The 16,762-nt window shown below is 34.1% G+C and overlaps 1 protein-coding gene across 7 annotated transcripts in view; it reads right to left on the bottom strand.

Annotated features, from left to right (window-relative positions):
- ATR (ATR serine/threonine kinase) overlaps positions 1 to 16,762 on the bottom strand; it is a 105,834-nt gene that overhangs the window by 38,347 nt on the left and 50,725 nt on the right. For 6 of the 7 annotated variants that reach the window (XR_003908835.1, XM_029940120.1, XM_029940114.1 and 3 more), the window contains 7 exons: positions 14,190 to 14,305; positions 12,438 to 12,558; positions 10,883 to 11,020; positions 9,267 to 9,477; positions 6,273 to 6,451; positions 2,516 to 2,680; positions 1,312 to 1,403 (listed from right to left, as the gene is read on the bottom strand). Coding sequence is in view for 6 of the 7 variants with exons in the window: in XM_029940120.1 (XP_029795980.1) it covers positions 1,312 to 1,403; positions 2,516 to 2,680; positions 6,273 to 6,451; positions 9,267 to 9,477; positions 10,883 to 11,020; positions 12,438 to 12,558; positions 14,190 to 14,305 (1,022 nt within the window). In the remaining variant the exon portion in view is untranslated. The remainder of the gene's footprint in view (positions 1 to 1,311; positions 1,404 to 2,515; positions 2,681 to 6,272; positions 6,452 to 9,266; positions 9,478 to 10,882; positions 11,021 to 12,437; positions 12,559 to 14,189; positions 14,306 to 16,762) is intronic. The other variant, XM_029940119.1, reaches the window with a different exon arrangement.

Below are 16,762 nucleotides of genomic sequence, written 5' to 3'. Positions count from 1 at the left end.
ATGGATAAAGAAGATGTGGTATATATTTACAATGGAATATTACTCGATAGTCCAAAAGAATAAAATCCTGCCATTTGCCACAACATAAATGGAACTAGAGTGTATCATGCTGAGTGAAGTTAGAGAAAGACAAATATGATAATTTCACTCATATGTGGAATTTAAGACACAAAATAAATGAATATAAGGGAGAGGAAGAAACAGAGCAAGAAAAACCATTAGAGACTCAAATACAGAGAAGAAACTCAGGGTTGCTGAAGAGGTGTTGGGTGGGGGATGGGCTAAATGGGCAAGGGGCATTAAGGAGGATACTTGTTGCAATGAGTACTGGGTATTATATGTAAGTGATGAATCACTAAATTCTACTCCTGAAACCATTATTACACTATTAACTAGTTGGATTTAAATTTAAAAATAAATAAATAAATAAAGGCATTTGATTCAAAAAAAGGTAAGCTGTTAAGTGCTTATGACAAAGTAGAAAAAAAGTTTTTGTTGCTTATCTCCAACACCATGAAAACATAAAAAAAGATTTCATTTCTTTACTAAAAGTTATGTCAACCTAGTTTACTGATTAAAATTTTCCCATTCAAATATAATAACAAAAGAAAATCATTCTTTTTTCTCTTTAATTTTTTAACGTTTATTTTTGAGAGATAGAGACGGTGTGATTTGGGAAGGGACAGAGAGAAGGAGGGAGACACAGAATCTGAAACAGGCTCTAGGCTCTTAGCTGTCAGCACAAAGCCCAATGTGGGTCTCAAACTCAGGAGTGGTGAAATCATGACTAGGCTGAAGTCTGATGCTTTACCAACTGAGCCACCCAGGCGCCCCGTTCTTTTTTTTCAGTTTATTTTTGAGAGAGAGAGAATGCACGTGCCAATGCATACAAGGGAGGGGCAGAGAGAAAGGGTGACCAAGGATCCAAAGTGGTCTCTGCACTGACAGCAGAGAGCCCAACTCGGGGCCCAAGCCCACAAACCCCGAGATCATGTCCTGAGCCGAAGTCAGAAGCTTAAATGACTGAGCCACTGAGGTATCCCAAAAGAAAATCATTCTTTAAAAAAATATTACCTGTGGGACAATATTTTTGCCACCCTGTGGACGGTGACACAGTCTTAAGTTTAAATATGCAACTCTAGATTTCGGCTCAGGTCATGATTTCACAGTTTGTGGGTTCAAACCCCCTATCAGGCTCCATGCAAACAGCGTGAAACCTGCTTGGGATTACCTCTGTACCTCTCTCTGCCCCTCCCCGCTACTCTGTCTCTCAAAATAAACTTAAAAAAATAAAAAATAAAAAAACATTACCTGCTAGCATGCACTCCATTCACCTGAGTGATTACAGTAGACAGCTGTCCAAGACCTAACATGGACTTCACTACACCATGATAATGAATAATCTAGAAATTTAAAAATACATAAAATACCAAATAATCACTTCAAATATATCTTGGAAAACAAAAACTATTTAACTGATATTCAATAAAAAGTATCATTTGCTTCATTGAACCTACCTTTCTTAGTTCAGCAATTGATTTGCATGGTCTCATGGCAAACCCCCCAACAATGTCCTAATATATGTGAGTATTAAAAAAATACACAACCTAAAAGATTCTCAGACTGAATTTATTTTTTTTTCCAGATTTGGTTTAATTTTTGGTGTAAATCAAATATAAAGGTAATGAGTACTCTTTAATATTTTGTTTAAAGATTATTTGCCATACTATTTCTCACACAAAAATTAAAAGTCAATGCTCACAAGAACATTAATATAGATTTAGGGTGTTAGTAACTAAAAAGCTATCCAGGAGTATGCAATATTCCTTAAAATTGAAAAAAACAATTGTGAAAAATAAGGATCCTGTATGAGTTTTTGAGAAAATGAACAGGTAAAATACAACAAAAGGCAATAACATACAATTACAGAGAATCTAAGCCAAGATTATAAATCAAGAATTCTAAATTCCTTTCCTGTCCCAGTAAACATTGGATATGTTAACACACCCCCATTTTAATTATAGCTTAGTATTTTTAAGTATTTCAGAGATTCATAGAAGTTGGTAGGGGGCATGTAAAATCTGAAAGTGTTTCCTAGGCTGGAGAGAATCACTATTATTATTAAAAAGTTGATGTATATCAAATTGACACTTTTAATTCCAAACTAAAATTGTATAAATTTATTTATAACACATTAATATAAATGTGTAATATTAATATTATTGTGTTGTTAATATATTAAATATAAATATAAATGTATGAGTATCATTAATATAAATATACTCCTCAACAAACTTCATTCATTTGGGGGATTTCTAAGGTCACAGAAATTTGGCATGGGAAGAGATTTTTGAAATCCTCAAGCACACCTCTAATTTCATCAATCAGAAAGTTCAAAGCACAGAGGTGATTAAATATTTTCCAGACACTAGTGGAGACAGTATTGAAACAAAGGTTTCCAGAGTTGCTAGTTCAGGGCTCTTTTCATTATGCTGCCCTTCATTTATCATCTTACCTGGTCTGGTTCCAGCTGAATAGCCCTGTCATAACAAGCAGTGGCATCCCGTAGTAAGCCAATGCTTTCGTGTTCAAGGATCTGTTCTTTCAGGGATGGTTCTGCCTTTCTAATTGCACTTACTCCAGCCACTCCATCCGGTTCATGCATAGCAGCATACAATTTCTTTGTTCAACCATTACAAAACAATCAAATAAGAGGAAAAAACACAACTAGAACTAAAATTATAAAACCATCAGTTTATGTGAATAGAGCACATGAGAATTCTTCTCAAACCAACAGTATTTGCTGTCCAGCAGACTTCACAGTAAAATTATAAACTTATTTCCAGACATTCTATTATCTTAACACTCTTGTTCCACTTAAACATAAATCTACATTAGTAATTGCTATTGATGAGAGGTACCAAGAACTTTAAGGTTCTGAACTCTCTTTAAATACAAATTATGATAAATTTTGTTGAATACAGTTTATAAATGTTTCACTGCATTTTAAAATTTATAAAGTTTTTAAATAAGTACTTTAATATATTGGTAGTGAGATGCCTCAAATCTGAGTTCAAAGGAGGTATTCAGGTTGAAGATAAAAATTTGGGAGCACTCAGCACAAAGATGGTCTTTATTTTATTTTATGTTTACCATAGTGTTTTATTTTATTTTATTTTTTAATATTTTATTGTCAAATTGTTTTCCATACAACACCCAGTGCTCTTCCCCTCAAGTGCCCTCCACCATCACCACCACCTCTCTTCCCCCCTCCCCCCTCCTTTAAAGGCAGGGGAAAAGATGGCATGCTCTAGAAAATGAAAAGAGAGAAGGGAACAAGGTCAGGGTAGGAGACTGGAGTACTAATATATTAATAGATAAAGAACTAGCAAATGAAACTGAGAGAGAAACCAGAGTAATTTAAAGGAAGGAAGATGGGCAATGTGATATCTCAGAAGCTATGAAATAAAACCAAAAGTCTTAATGAAACAGGAGTAATCAAATGGTTCTGTGAAATTAAGAAAATGAGAACTAGGAAGCTCATTCGTTGGATTTGGCAACATGGAGGCCACTGATTTTCTTAGTAAGAGTAGTATCAGTGGACTAGAGAGAGAAGTCCTGTTGGAATGGTCAAAAAATGAATAGAAGTAAAGTGAATATAGGGAAGATAAACAGCTCTTTTAAAACTGGCTATGTAGGGAAACAGAGATATAGGAAGTATCTGAAGGAGAATGTAAGACCAAGGGAATTATTAAAAATAAAGAAGGGGGGCACTGGGGTGGCTTAGTCAGTTATTTGTCTGACTCTCAATTTTGGCTCATGGCTGTGAGATCAAGCTCTGTCTAGGGCTGGGAGTGAAGCCTGCTTTAGGATTCTCTCTCTCTGTCCCTCCCCCTACCCCACTCATTTGTGGACATGTGAGAAAAAAAATGAAGACAGAAGATACCTGAGTATGTCTATATACTCGGGTTGAGGCAAATAAATTATTGATCCTAGAGAAAGCAGACTATCTGAAAGGACAAATCAAGAACACAAGTAGAATGACTGGATTTGACAGAAAGGGATCCTTCCTTAGGAATAATGGAACAGAAGAAAGAAGGATATGGTGAACAATTAAATGTATTTTCAAATTTGGTAGACATTTTCTTTTCTTTTTTAAAGTTTATTTATTTACTTTGAGAGAGAAGGAGTGAGAGACAGTCCCAAGCAGGCTTGGCGCCTCCAGCACAGAGTCCTACTCAGGGCTCAAATTCATGAAACAGTGAGTGAGTGATCTCACCTGACCTGAGCTAAAACCAAGAGTTGGACACTTAACTGCCTGAGTCACCCAGGTACCCCTGGGTTCATTTTCTTAATGACAATGAGGCAAGATTACCAGATAAGAGTAAGTGAGGTAGAAACAGAGAAATGAGAAGGTAAGAAATAATCACCTTGAAGAGCAGAAAGGTAGGCTATTAAAGAAACACAGAAGGACTGAAGGCAGTGTTAAAGAGAACTGCTGAAATCTCAGATTATAAACTTAAAGTAACAGTAGTTAAAAACCCACTGTGTGATTTTTCTCCAGCAATGTTCAATCGCTAAATGCAGACACTGACAAGGCAGATGGCTGAGTTCATCCAGGGATGGTATTTTACAAAGTGAGTATCACACAGAGGGAAAAAGACAAGGGAGTTGAACATCTTTGTAAGGGAATGAACCTCATAATGGAAATAGACTTAAAGCTAGACAAGGAAAAATTTGACAAGAGGAGGCTAATATTCATCCAAATACTACAAACTACGGGGGCATCTGGCTGGCTTAACTCGAGGACCATGTGACTCTTGATCTTAGTGTTTTGAGTTCAAGCCCCATGTTGGTGTGGAGATTACTTAAATGAATAAATAACTTAAAAAAAAACTACAAGCTGGTAATTTTTCACTTTCTCACTACCTTTTGCTTTTCAACTTGAAAAAAGTCTACCGATTTTGACTTATTTTTAAAGGAAGAGAGACCACATCTTCTTGATCCATTCATCAGTTGATGGACATTTAGGCTCTTTCCATGATTTGGCTATTGTAGAAAGTGCCGCTATGAACATGGGGAGAGGAAGGGGGAAAGAGAGCGGGGAAGAGCGAGGGACACAGATCAAGGGAGACTACTGAATACTAAAAATGAACCATGGACTGAAAGGGGAGGGGGAGGGAGGGGGTGAAGGTCATGGTGGGGGGCACTTGTGGGGAGAAGCACTGGGTGTTATATGGAAACCAATTTGACAATAAACTATTATAAAAAAAATATTAAAAATAAAATTAAAATTAAAAAAAAATAAAGGAAGAGAGAGAGAGCGTGAGTAGGGGAGAGATGCAGAGAGAGAGAACCCCAAGCAGGCTCCATGTTCAGTGTGGAGCCTGACATGGGGCTGGATCCCACTACCTGGGGCTCATGACCAGAGCCAAAATCAAGAATCAGATGCTCAACATACTGAGTCACACACGTGCTCCCCATTTTGGCCTCTTATTTAATCCCACTGTATTAGCCCCACCTGCCATTTTTTTCCCTTCCACAATAAAAATTTCATCACCTAAACCATTATTTCACTAACACTGTCATGCCCAATTCCTGTTGTAATCCTCCTTCCCACTCACTTCCAAAATTCAGGTCCACATTTATCATGAGAAGAACAGTGGACTGCTTCCCTTGCATCATGGCTCTTTTAAACCCTCCTTCCATGACTGCCATAGTCATTTAGCCAAAATACAATTCTTCCATAGCACTTCCCTGGTTCAAATCCCCTAGGAACCTGATATAATTTAAAAGGTCCTCTATGTTTTGTCTTTCCTCTGCCATTCCCAAACTGACACTTTACTCTTTAGCATACACCACATTCTTTCCCAGCTCCACACTTTCCCCAACTCCATATGGATGCCTCTGGTTGAATATCTTATCCCCTCCTTTTATAGATCATTCTTTAAGACCCAGCTTAGACATGATCTCCAAGAAGCCTATAAGAGTTCCTTGCTCACATACTCCCATCTCCTACCCCATCCCACCCTACACAAACCTGCCTTTCCTCAGGGCACATCTGTATCACTTTACTTCAGGCATTACACCAAAGTGATGTTTATCTCTCCCCACTAATCAGCAAGCTTCTAAAGTGCTTATAAATATCTAGTACCAAGCACAGCATCTAAAACACTCAATAAAATCAATAAAATGTTCAATAAAATGAATGATATAAACATAAAAGACAAGCAATATTAAACAACATTAAGTTTACTGTATTAATTTCAAACCTGTAAAAATCCAAGATGCTCTTGAATATTTTGTTTCTTTTCTGTAATAAATGATTCAAAGTGCATTACAGCTCGTGTGTAGGCTTTGGAGCGAAAGGAAGCTACTGCCAGAGTATCCTGAGGTATGAGGTCTAGGAAACGAGTTACACTCTGATAGTCTTCAAAATCCACAGAAGACACTAGATTATAAAAAGACAACTGAGTAATTAAAGACTTATAACATGAAATTTTAAAAGTGTCTATTTAAATTCTAATTTATTTATTTTAAATTCAATTTCATTCACTAAATAAATTAATGGAAACGTATTAAGAGTATCATACTTAGACTATAAATATCAGTAGGATGATTGCTCAAAGGATTCTTGCTCCAACTCCCACCATTATTACTTACCTTGGACAGTTAACTTATTTGAGCTTCTAGTTCCTCATATATATATATATATATATATATATAGGAAATGTTAGAATTGTCCTTCCTTCCTTATGATGTTGTTGTGAGGATTAAATGTAAATCTGTATTATACCATATGATTTCATTCATATATGGAATTTAAGAAACAAAACAAATGAGCAAGGGGCAAAAAAAGAGAGGCAAACCACAAAGCAGACTCCTAACTATAGAGAAGAAACTGGTGGTTACTATAAGGGAGGTGGGGGGGCGGGTGATGGGTGAAATAGGTGATGAAGATTAAGGAGTGCAATTGTCATGATGAGCACCGATGTATGGAAATATACATATGAATCACTATATTGTACACCTAAAACTAATATTACATTGTATGTTAAGTAACTGGTATTTAAATAAAACTTAAAAAAGACCCAAAACCTAAAAAAAGTATTAAATATTAAAAAGATATAAAGATGATACAAAAGATACAAATATGAGTTATTTATTATTGATAATTATAAAATCACTGTAGAGTATATCAGTAGGGAAAGAGCAGAATTAGAGAAATAGCTTTCTTTTTAAAATTTAGAATTGTTGGGGTACCTGGATGGCTCAGTCAGTTGAGCGCCCGGCCTCGGCTCAGGTCATGATCTTGTGATTTGTGGGTTCGAACCCCGTGTCAGGCTTATTGCTGATAGCTAGCTCAGAGCCTGGAGCCTGCTTAGGATTCTGTGTCTCCCTCTCTCTTTGACCCTCCCCTGCTCACGCTGTCTGTCTGTCTCTCTCTCAGTCTCTCTCTCTCTCAAAAATAAATAAAACATTAGAAAAAAAATTTTTTAAGCTTAGAATTGTTAATAGGCTATTTCGTCCTATGTTGCCATATATACAATAGCAACTATTTTAATGAAAATTCAAAGTAAAAGTACCTTTGAAGTAAAATCACAAATACTTTAGGGTAATTTTTTTAAGAGTCTATGAAAAAACATAAATTGGAAATTTCAAAATGAGGACAGTCCAGTTTATGAATTCTTATTTAAAATTTATTAATTTTTTCAAGATTTAAAGAATCAAGATGGTAAATTTAAAAGAAATTATACTTAAAATAAGTCATTGATTCCATCAAAATTTGTAGATCATTCAAATTATGAGAAATGTTAAAAATATTGTACTTTTGGTTTTGTTTTTGAGAGAGAGAAAGGGGAGAGGAAAAGAGAAAATCTTAAGCAGGCTCTAAGCCTACTACCCAGCACTACGCAGGGGCTCTGTCACAGTCACAAGATCATGACCTGAGCCAAAATCAAGAGTTGCACGCTTAACTGACTGAGCCACCCAGGGACCCCAAAGATATTGTATTTTTGAACCATTACAAACTTTATTCTTAAAAGCTAGTATTTCCCTTATAATGTTAGTAGGAATAGTGATAGAGTTTAGACTTAGTTTTACATTAACCATTTTCATGTGCAGAAACAGCAATAAATACATAACTGTTAAATCAATGGAAAATATATTAATAATTAGCCATAGTCCTAAGAAGAACAATCCTCCAGATATTTGTTTGCAAGTTCAGAAACTTTTAGAAAAATAACAAATTATTGTGCTTAACAACAGGAAAGTATGTGGTTCCCACAGGTATATGAACAAGAGAGAGAGGTACACAAACTGAAGACTGTGTAAGTGAAGGTCTCTTTAAGGATTATTAGTCAATTTTTTCAATTAACCTCAAAATGTAGGAGGTAAAACATGAGATTTCCATTAAAATTGCTGAAGTATACAGGAGTAGAATGAATATAATTCTTCTCACCAAATGCTTCTATCCTAGAGGCAGGTGTCATTTTTAACTATAATCAGATTCCCCTTTTAGTCATCTTAGTGGGAGTTATAATATCACAGGGAAAAAACTGCACATATTTGGTATAGTAGGGTACAATGTAATAATGCGTATTAAGCAGATTTGGAGAGCTCGCTGGATACAAAACACTACTAGCGACAGGAAAAATAAAAAAGTAAAATGAATGAAATGTATAGAAAATGAAAAAAGAAATAGCCCATGAAATGAAATTAAAATCTCTCTTGAAATTTAAAACATGTGAAAAAATTGCAAAGAGTATTTCACAAATGAAAAAGGATAAAGAATACTTTACTACATATATACGCATAGGTATGTACATGTGTGTGTGTATTGATGTGTATACACACAGTACACTGAGTGAAGATGGAGTAAATACACAGAGAAGACACAGAGAAGATGGGTTAACAGTAAGAAGTCAAGTCCGAATAATATTAACTGTCATTTATTTCACACTGTACAATTTATACACTCATCATTTCATTTAATCCTCAGTCTTCTAAGTGAGATAATATTAATTCTGTATTATACAATGACAAATTAGGCATGTGTCTTTCCTAAGTGAGAGTAGAATTTAAAGAGGTTTTCTGACTATAAATTCCCTGCTTTTTCTCAGTGAAATGGCTACCTTAGGGTGAAAAAAGGTGTGCAAGAAAACACAGGTCTTTAAAAAGCTAATGCTTAAATTATAGAACAGATAGAGGAAAGAGTTAATTGGTTAATAGTTAAGTGAATAAAATAAACACAAGTTATGACTCACCTATTGAGTCTACTTTATCTCTGTTTGATTTGCTTTGTGGAAATTTCACTGCATTCAGTGCCTGAAATTTGTGTCTTGCCCATTGTGTGAGATGGTCAAGCATGGAGAACACAGTCTGTGTACTGAGTTGACACAGATCAGATGCACTGTCTCGGGTACTTGTGGTATGCTGATCATCATGCTTTAGAACTGCCATAATTTCTGCATAAACCTAAGAAAAACTCATTTTATGGTTAATAATGGGTCTGTGTACTATCATTTTGCTATTACCTAACTTTTAAGACCAAGCACTCTAAGGCAACGATAAGTCAGTACTAGTAATTTTAAAGTCTCTAAAAAAATTTTAAATGTACATACCATATGACCCAACAATTCTGTTTCATGGAATACACCCTCAACACACATACACAAAACTCCTTCACAAGTAAGAATCACCATAATGCCAACAAAAAATTGGAAATAATCATTATGGCAATAGTTAAACTATGGTACAACTATAAAATGGAAGTACTATATTTTACAGCATTAATTTAAAAAAGGGTGGGTCAATAAACATATATTGGTAAATTAAAAAAACAAGCAAGTTACAGAACAATATCTAGAATGATACCATAAAAGAAAACCAAAACAGAACCAATTGCATAAAAAAATAAAAAGGCCTAAAAATATACACATCAAATTAATATTAGTGATGACTTCTGAAAATGTGGGATCAGGAATGGTAGTCAAAGGGTACACTTCTATTTGTATAATTCAATTTTTACATTAAGAACATAGTAATATGCTATTTATGCCATTAAAAATAATCATTTAAAAATGTGTTATTTGTATGTAGTTAAAAAATTAAACTTTACAAAATATCATAAAACAAAAAGTAGGAGGTGCCTGGGTGGCTCAGTCAGTTAAGCATCTGACTTCGGCTCAGGACATGATCTTGGGGTTCAGGAGTTTAAGCTCTGCGTGGGGCTATGGATTGACAGCTCAAAGCCTGGAGCCTGCTTCAGATTCTGTGTTTCCCTCTCTCTCTTTCCTTCCCTCACTGATGCTCTGCCTCTCTTAAAAATAAGTAAACATTTCAAAACAATTAAAAAAAATAAAACAGAAAGTAAAATATTTTCCTTCCCCTATCCGAATCTACAGTACTGTTCACTAGGAAAAACATTATCAGTAACTTCTTATGTACTATTTTTTCAAAAAGTTCTATGTATGCTAAGGCATATTAATATACATATGTACATCTTTAATGTTTATTTTTCAGAGTGTTTGTGGGGGGAGGAGCCGAGAGACAGCAAAAAAGAGAGGGAGAGTATCTGAAGCAGGCTCTGCACTGGGAGCAGAGAGCTCACTGCAGGGCTCAAACTCAGGAACCATGATATCATAACCTGAGCCAAAGTTGGATGCTTAACTGACTGAGCCCCCTGGTCCCACTACAATATATATTTTCTCATTTTCTACATTAAGCATTGTGTAATTCTTTGATAAACAAAAGGTTAAAAAGATTTTCAAGCATTCAGACATGTACTGATGTACATTTCCTAATATGTAGCTTTTCTAGTACTAATTACATCAGACAAATGTTTAGACAAACAGAAACCAAATAAAACGGTATCTCTCACCTCTTGCTGATCTTCTTGACTACAACCCAACAAGACATACACTAGAATATGTGGAAGAAGATAGATAGTCACTTTGAAATCATGTTTCATCATAATGCTACAGCAGGTGAAGATTTTACTGGCAAGATCATGCCGAACCTGTAAACCCAAATGGTTTAGGGACAGTAAGTAATTTTATACATTTTATTCTATTGATTAATGTCAAAAAACCACATGAGATAATTTATCATTGCAGAGTGGGTATTGTCTTATGTACAGGCACTCATACTCAAGTAAGGAGGATTTCACTCCTTGGTCACTCTAAATATCTCGCTAAGTACCTTAACTGCTGCGATCCCTCCACAGTGTCAACCACCTCAAAATAAATGGCCTTCCCCACCCAACAGTTAATTTTTGGATGCATCATGTTTTGTTACAGATTAACCTCCCTAATTACAATATATTTTATGTAGCTAACGTAAAATTCAGCAATTAACTCCCTGAACACACACAAACAACCAAAGTGTATACTCTAGGCCAGTACATTAAGTTTAAAACTCACATTTTTAATAAGTAATAAGCAGTGATTAACTACAGGAAAAAACTGAAAAAAAAAAAAAAAAACCCAGAAAACTAAATTACTCGGGTTTACAGCCAAATTTTATAGGTATGACCTAACCTTAGATTTGTCAACATTACTATCCTCTTGTAAAATTTAAAGATTTTCTCCTTCTCAAATATAAACAACAACAACAACAACAACAAACTAAGCTAAAGACTCCAGATCTGGAAGTAATTAATTCAATGGTATTTCACATAATATATTTTCAGTATGTTCATAGAAACACGAGAAACTTTCTTGAAATTATCAGATAAAAATTTGGGTTCGAGCCCCGTGTCCAGCTCTGGGCTGACAGCTAGCTCAGAGCCTGAAGCCTGTCTTTGGATTCTGTGTCTCCCTCTCTCTGACCTTCCCCTGCTCACTCTCTCTCTCTCTCTCTCAAAAATAAAAATAAAACATTAGAAAAGAAATATGCCTTAAGCATTTCTTGGAACACAGAGAACCTTTCTGTCAGGCATGTAAAAATCTCATATTAGAAAGACATCAGAAACATATCTCTACTTTTTCATGAAGTTTCATTTCTTATAAATGTTTAGTTTTATTTTGGAGAAAGTTCAGATAATGTATCCTCTTTTAGAAGATACATCTCTCAGCTACAAAGGGATAATATATCTTTTTATTACATAAAAAATATTTTTATTATGTAATAAGCCTTCAAAAAGCATTTACATTTTTTAAACAGTATTGTTTCACAGTGTAAAATGAACAGACATAATAGACATTTTGTAAAAACCATAGTAATTTGCTTGATAAAATAATTACCGTTTTACTCAGACTCTAGTAACAGTAGAGAAATTGTGAACTAAATTTCTATTAGTGAATGCTTTCTCCAAATACTTCACTATCAGTACAAATACTTCAAAGCCTACTGTTTGTGTTATATATTCAGATAAATGCTCTAGTTTCCTTTAGAATTTCTGTTCAGTTAACTAATTCTGATCAGAGTTATCTTACCTTTGTTATAAGATAACCTGCCCAAGATGCTGACCATTCTGCAAAGTTATTACCTAATTTACTTAAGTAAATTGGCTTCTTTACTCCAGACCAATCTGTTGACTTCTGAGAACTCTTATATCTGTAATTTTGAAAATTTATTAAAAAGTATATAAATATATATCCATCTGTTTAGAACTTTAGTATAAAACATGTAAAAAGCTATTTCAACTCCTTCACTGACTACGCCACTACTGCCTTGCTTTTACTGAAATATGGTTAAAGACGCCACTTTTCCTATATCCTGGTTAATAATGAGGTGGGAGGTAATTGTTGCATACCCCAAGTACTTCAAAATATTTGAGTGTGTCTCCTCCTACTCCTCAATGCTCCTTTTAGATCCTTCCAATTCCATTCCTATGTAAGAAAGACTTGTTCCTTTGAGGTTCAAGCCACCCAGACATACCATTCTCTGCTCCTCATTATGGGCATCCACCAAACCCGCTGATTATCAAACTCATTGTTAGCTTTAGTACATCTCTCAGTGTTTTCTTTCTTCTTCTTCAAGTCTTACATTCCTGAGTGACTTCATTGTCTGGCTAGACCATCTAATCAAACTCAAAACTTCTCAATGACTTTCTCCTCTACTTCTTTATCAGGACTCCATTGTCAATACAAAGAAACTTCTTTACTTCCAAAATGAATTACTTAGATACCTTACTCCATAGCCCTAGTTTCCTCTAAATTTCTAGTATACCCAGTTATGCTAACACATTGGCTCTCTATCACGGAGATCTTCTGTCCCTTGACCATGCTAAACTCTCCTGATATGTAATACCTTCATTACCTCTTAACCAGTTTGGTCTTTATGGTCCTTCACTTTAAGAACTCTCTTATTAATATTCTCTACCCACTCCATTGCCCCATTATCATTACCAGGTACATCCATCTGTTTCTATATATAAAAGGCTCCAAATTTAAAAGGTTTCTTTGTGGCTCATTCAAGTTGAGCACCCCAGGATCATGGGATCAAGCCCCCCAACACTGCACTCTGTGCTGCGTGTGGAGCCTACTTAAGATTCTCTCTCCCATTGCCCCTCTCTTACCCTGCTGCTTGGGTGTCTGACTTAAAAACAAAAAGTTTTCTAAATATAAAGAGGTATCCAGCAAACAAGGCCAGGTACTATACCAAAGTTCAGAAAGGTAATTTATCCATGGTCATATATCTAATAAGCAAGTGAGCTAGTATACTTCAAATTATAGTTTCTACGTAAAAATAATTCATAACTTTATAGATTCAGTCAGTCTTAACAAAATTATTAAAATTTAAAAAGAGATCATAATATATATTTTTAAAAAGTAGAGTGAGAAAATATCTCCATGAGGAGAATTTAGATGGGTGAAAATCTAATCTCTAACTTGGGTTTACTAATGACTTTGGAACTAGCTTTTAATTTTTAAATTTCATATTAATTATGCCTATCAAGAGCTTACACTCACATTTAATTTAAAGTAGATTTTCAAAGTATTGCTGACTGAAAAAAAAATAAATCCTTTTAGCTTCAATAAATTCATCTTAAATAATTAAAATTACAAAATTTAACCAATGACCAAACTGTACTTTTTGACAAGATTATAGGCATATTCACAGTGGAAATTACATACTAGACATACTGAAAATACTTTTAATGCTAAAAAATTACATCAAAAATAACATTAATTTTATAAAGTTAAAAACAATTTTATAAAAATGGTTTTAATGAGTGTACAGACCTAGTATTTAGATGAGGTTCCAGGATTTCCCGAACATGCTCAGGAAACCTTCTCCACAACTGGTGACCTGGGCCATCAGTCTGCATCTCTCTGCAGTCATAAATAGAAAGTAACTCCTACAAATACATATTTCACATTTGTAAACCTTCGTGAAGCAGATAAACCTTTCTGATCATCAACATTCTACACATAGTAGTTACAAAAATAATTTAAAAATATATAGAATTATAAAAATTGTAAACTTGCTTAGGACATGTATTTCAATGCTTAAAACCATTTAGGTAAATTAGTTAAAGTCACAAAGCTATAATAGATAGTACTTGAACATGAAGGCAGTTTGTGTTTTATATATATATATATATATATACACACACACATATATATAATATATGCATGAAATAAGATTAAGAGCTATTTGGAGGAAATACTGGAAATGGCTACATTTGTAGAAGTATAATTTTTAGAATTTGATCTTTTCTGAATTTTAATGAGAGCCACTATAAGTCCAAATAGTTTTAAAAATTCAAGGTAGCTCAAATTCTAGGTATAAAATATTGAGCTTGAAACTGTGAAGAGAAAGGACGCTTGGCTGGCTCAAGCAGTAGAACCTGCAACTCTTAATCTCAGGGTTGAGAGTTCAAGCCCAAGGTTGTGGGTAGAGTTTACTTAAAAATTGTGAAAAGATGCAAATGTGAAAGACCACTTTACTATTCAAGCCCTCAAATTGAATGGTTATATTTTACTTTCCTGAAAATAAAACAAATGAGATTTTATAAATGAAGGAAAAAAATCTTTGCCTCTAGCATCAATATTCAAAGCAAAACAAATTATGTTAGGATATATCTTCTATCATCTATTATTACTCTTTCTAATTCCACTGAAAATGACTATACATAATTGAGGTATCCTAATAAAGTATAAGAACTGTTTAGCAAAATAAGTACTATATACTTCTATTAGTATACTTTAGTAAAAGTAAGGAAGTATATGAAAAATTCAAATACAGAAATATATAGAACCCATTTTCATTTAACTTTAAAATATTATTAAAGTTTTGTTTGGAGCCAGCTTGTTTGGCAAAGTCATTCTAGTTAATAAAAACCCTCTTTTAATTAAGGAGATGAGCAATTCTTATAGTAGCAGACTTGCTTCACAATGCATTGAAAAAAATAGAAGCAATCCAAAAAGACCTCCACAACTTCCACCCATATTTCTAACCAGCCAGGCATTATCAGCATCAGTGCCCATACAGTTTCTCACCTCTTACTACAGATGAATTGCTTTTGTTTTCAATTAAGGCTACCCCTTCCACTTGTACACTATATTCTACAATTCTTTGCCTATTAAAAATAGTATTCTATCAGTTCTCTCCTTACATCATCATATTCTCCTCTCTGCTGAACTATTCCCAAGCAACATATAAACATACTATTATTTTTCCCATCTTCACTCCTCCTTCCTTCCCAGCTACCATCTCATCCTTCGACTCCCCTTTGTAGACACTTTCTTGTCTTCTGGAACACCACATTCTCCTACCTTACTGACAGCTCCTTCTCAGTCTTACTTGTTCCCTCCCCTTCTCACTGACCTCTCAATGCCCAGGTCTCAATTACTAGAATCTTTTCATCTGTACTCCCTCAAAGAACACATCCAGGACCATAATTTTAGATACCATCTCTATAATGAGTACCTCCAAATTTACATCTGACACTCAGATCACTCACCATGAATTCCAGAACTGAATATCTAACAAAACAAAGAAATTTTGGATTGAAAAACTATGATGAAATAGGGCAAAGAACATCAAACTGGAAAAATATTTATGAGGTGTGTGACTGACAAAGGGTTATCTTCTATTATACACAAGTAAGTCTTAAATGGCAATGAAAAAAATAGCTCTACACCAAGAGAAAAATGGGCAAACATCATCTAGAAAAAATTCACCAAAAATGAAATAAATAAAGGATGATGTACTTCTATCGTAATTAAATACTATTAAAATAAAAATGGTACTATTTTTCATCTGTCACATTGACAATGATGTAAAATATTGATAAAAGGCAGTTTTGTCAAGGAATTTATAAACTGGTGAAACTTTTTTGATAAAATTTATCAAATGTAAATTCTGTGCTTGCTCTGAGATATATTTTAACTTCTAGATGTTTATATTATTGACATATTTACTCAAGTGCTCAGAAATATATGTTCTCTGAAGCACTTCTCATAAAAGCAAAACACTGAACACATCCTAAATGTGTTACATAAATTTCTTTAAAAAATTATGGTACATCCATATTTAATTTTGTCATTGAAAAGAATTAATCAGAGAAAATTACCCAAAACAGACTGTTGAACACAAAAGAAAATTGAGTTACAGAATATCATAAGTAATATGACCTCTTTGTTTGGTGGAGAAGATATATAAATTTGTTAAGTAAACATACAGAAAAATTTCCAAAGTACCTATAATAATCTGTTAAGAGGGTACATTTCTGTACTGTGAAATTTTATCATTAACTTATATTACAATAATTCTGAACTTTGATAATGAAAATAACAATTTACAAAAATAA

This window comes from Suricata suricatta, chromosome 5, assembly GCF_006229205.1.
Source record: "Suricata suricatta isolate VVHF042 chromosome 5, meerkat_22Aug2017_6uvM2_HiC, whole genome shotgun sequence".
Taxonomy (NCBI): Eukaryota; Metazoa; Chordata; class Mammalia; order Carnivora; family Herpestidae; genus Suricata; species Suricata suricatta.
This window is presented reverse-complemented; position numbering and strand designations above follow the sequence as displayed.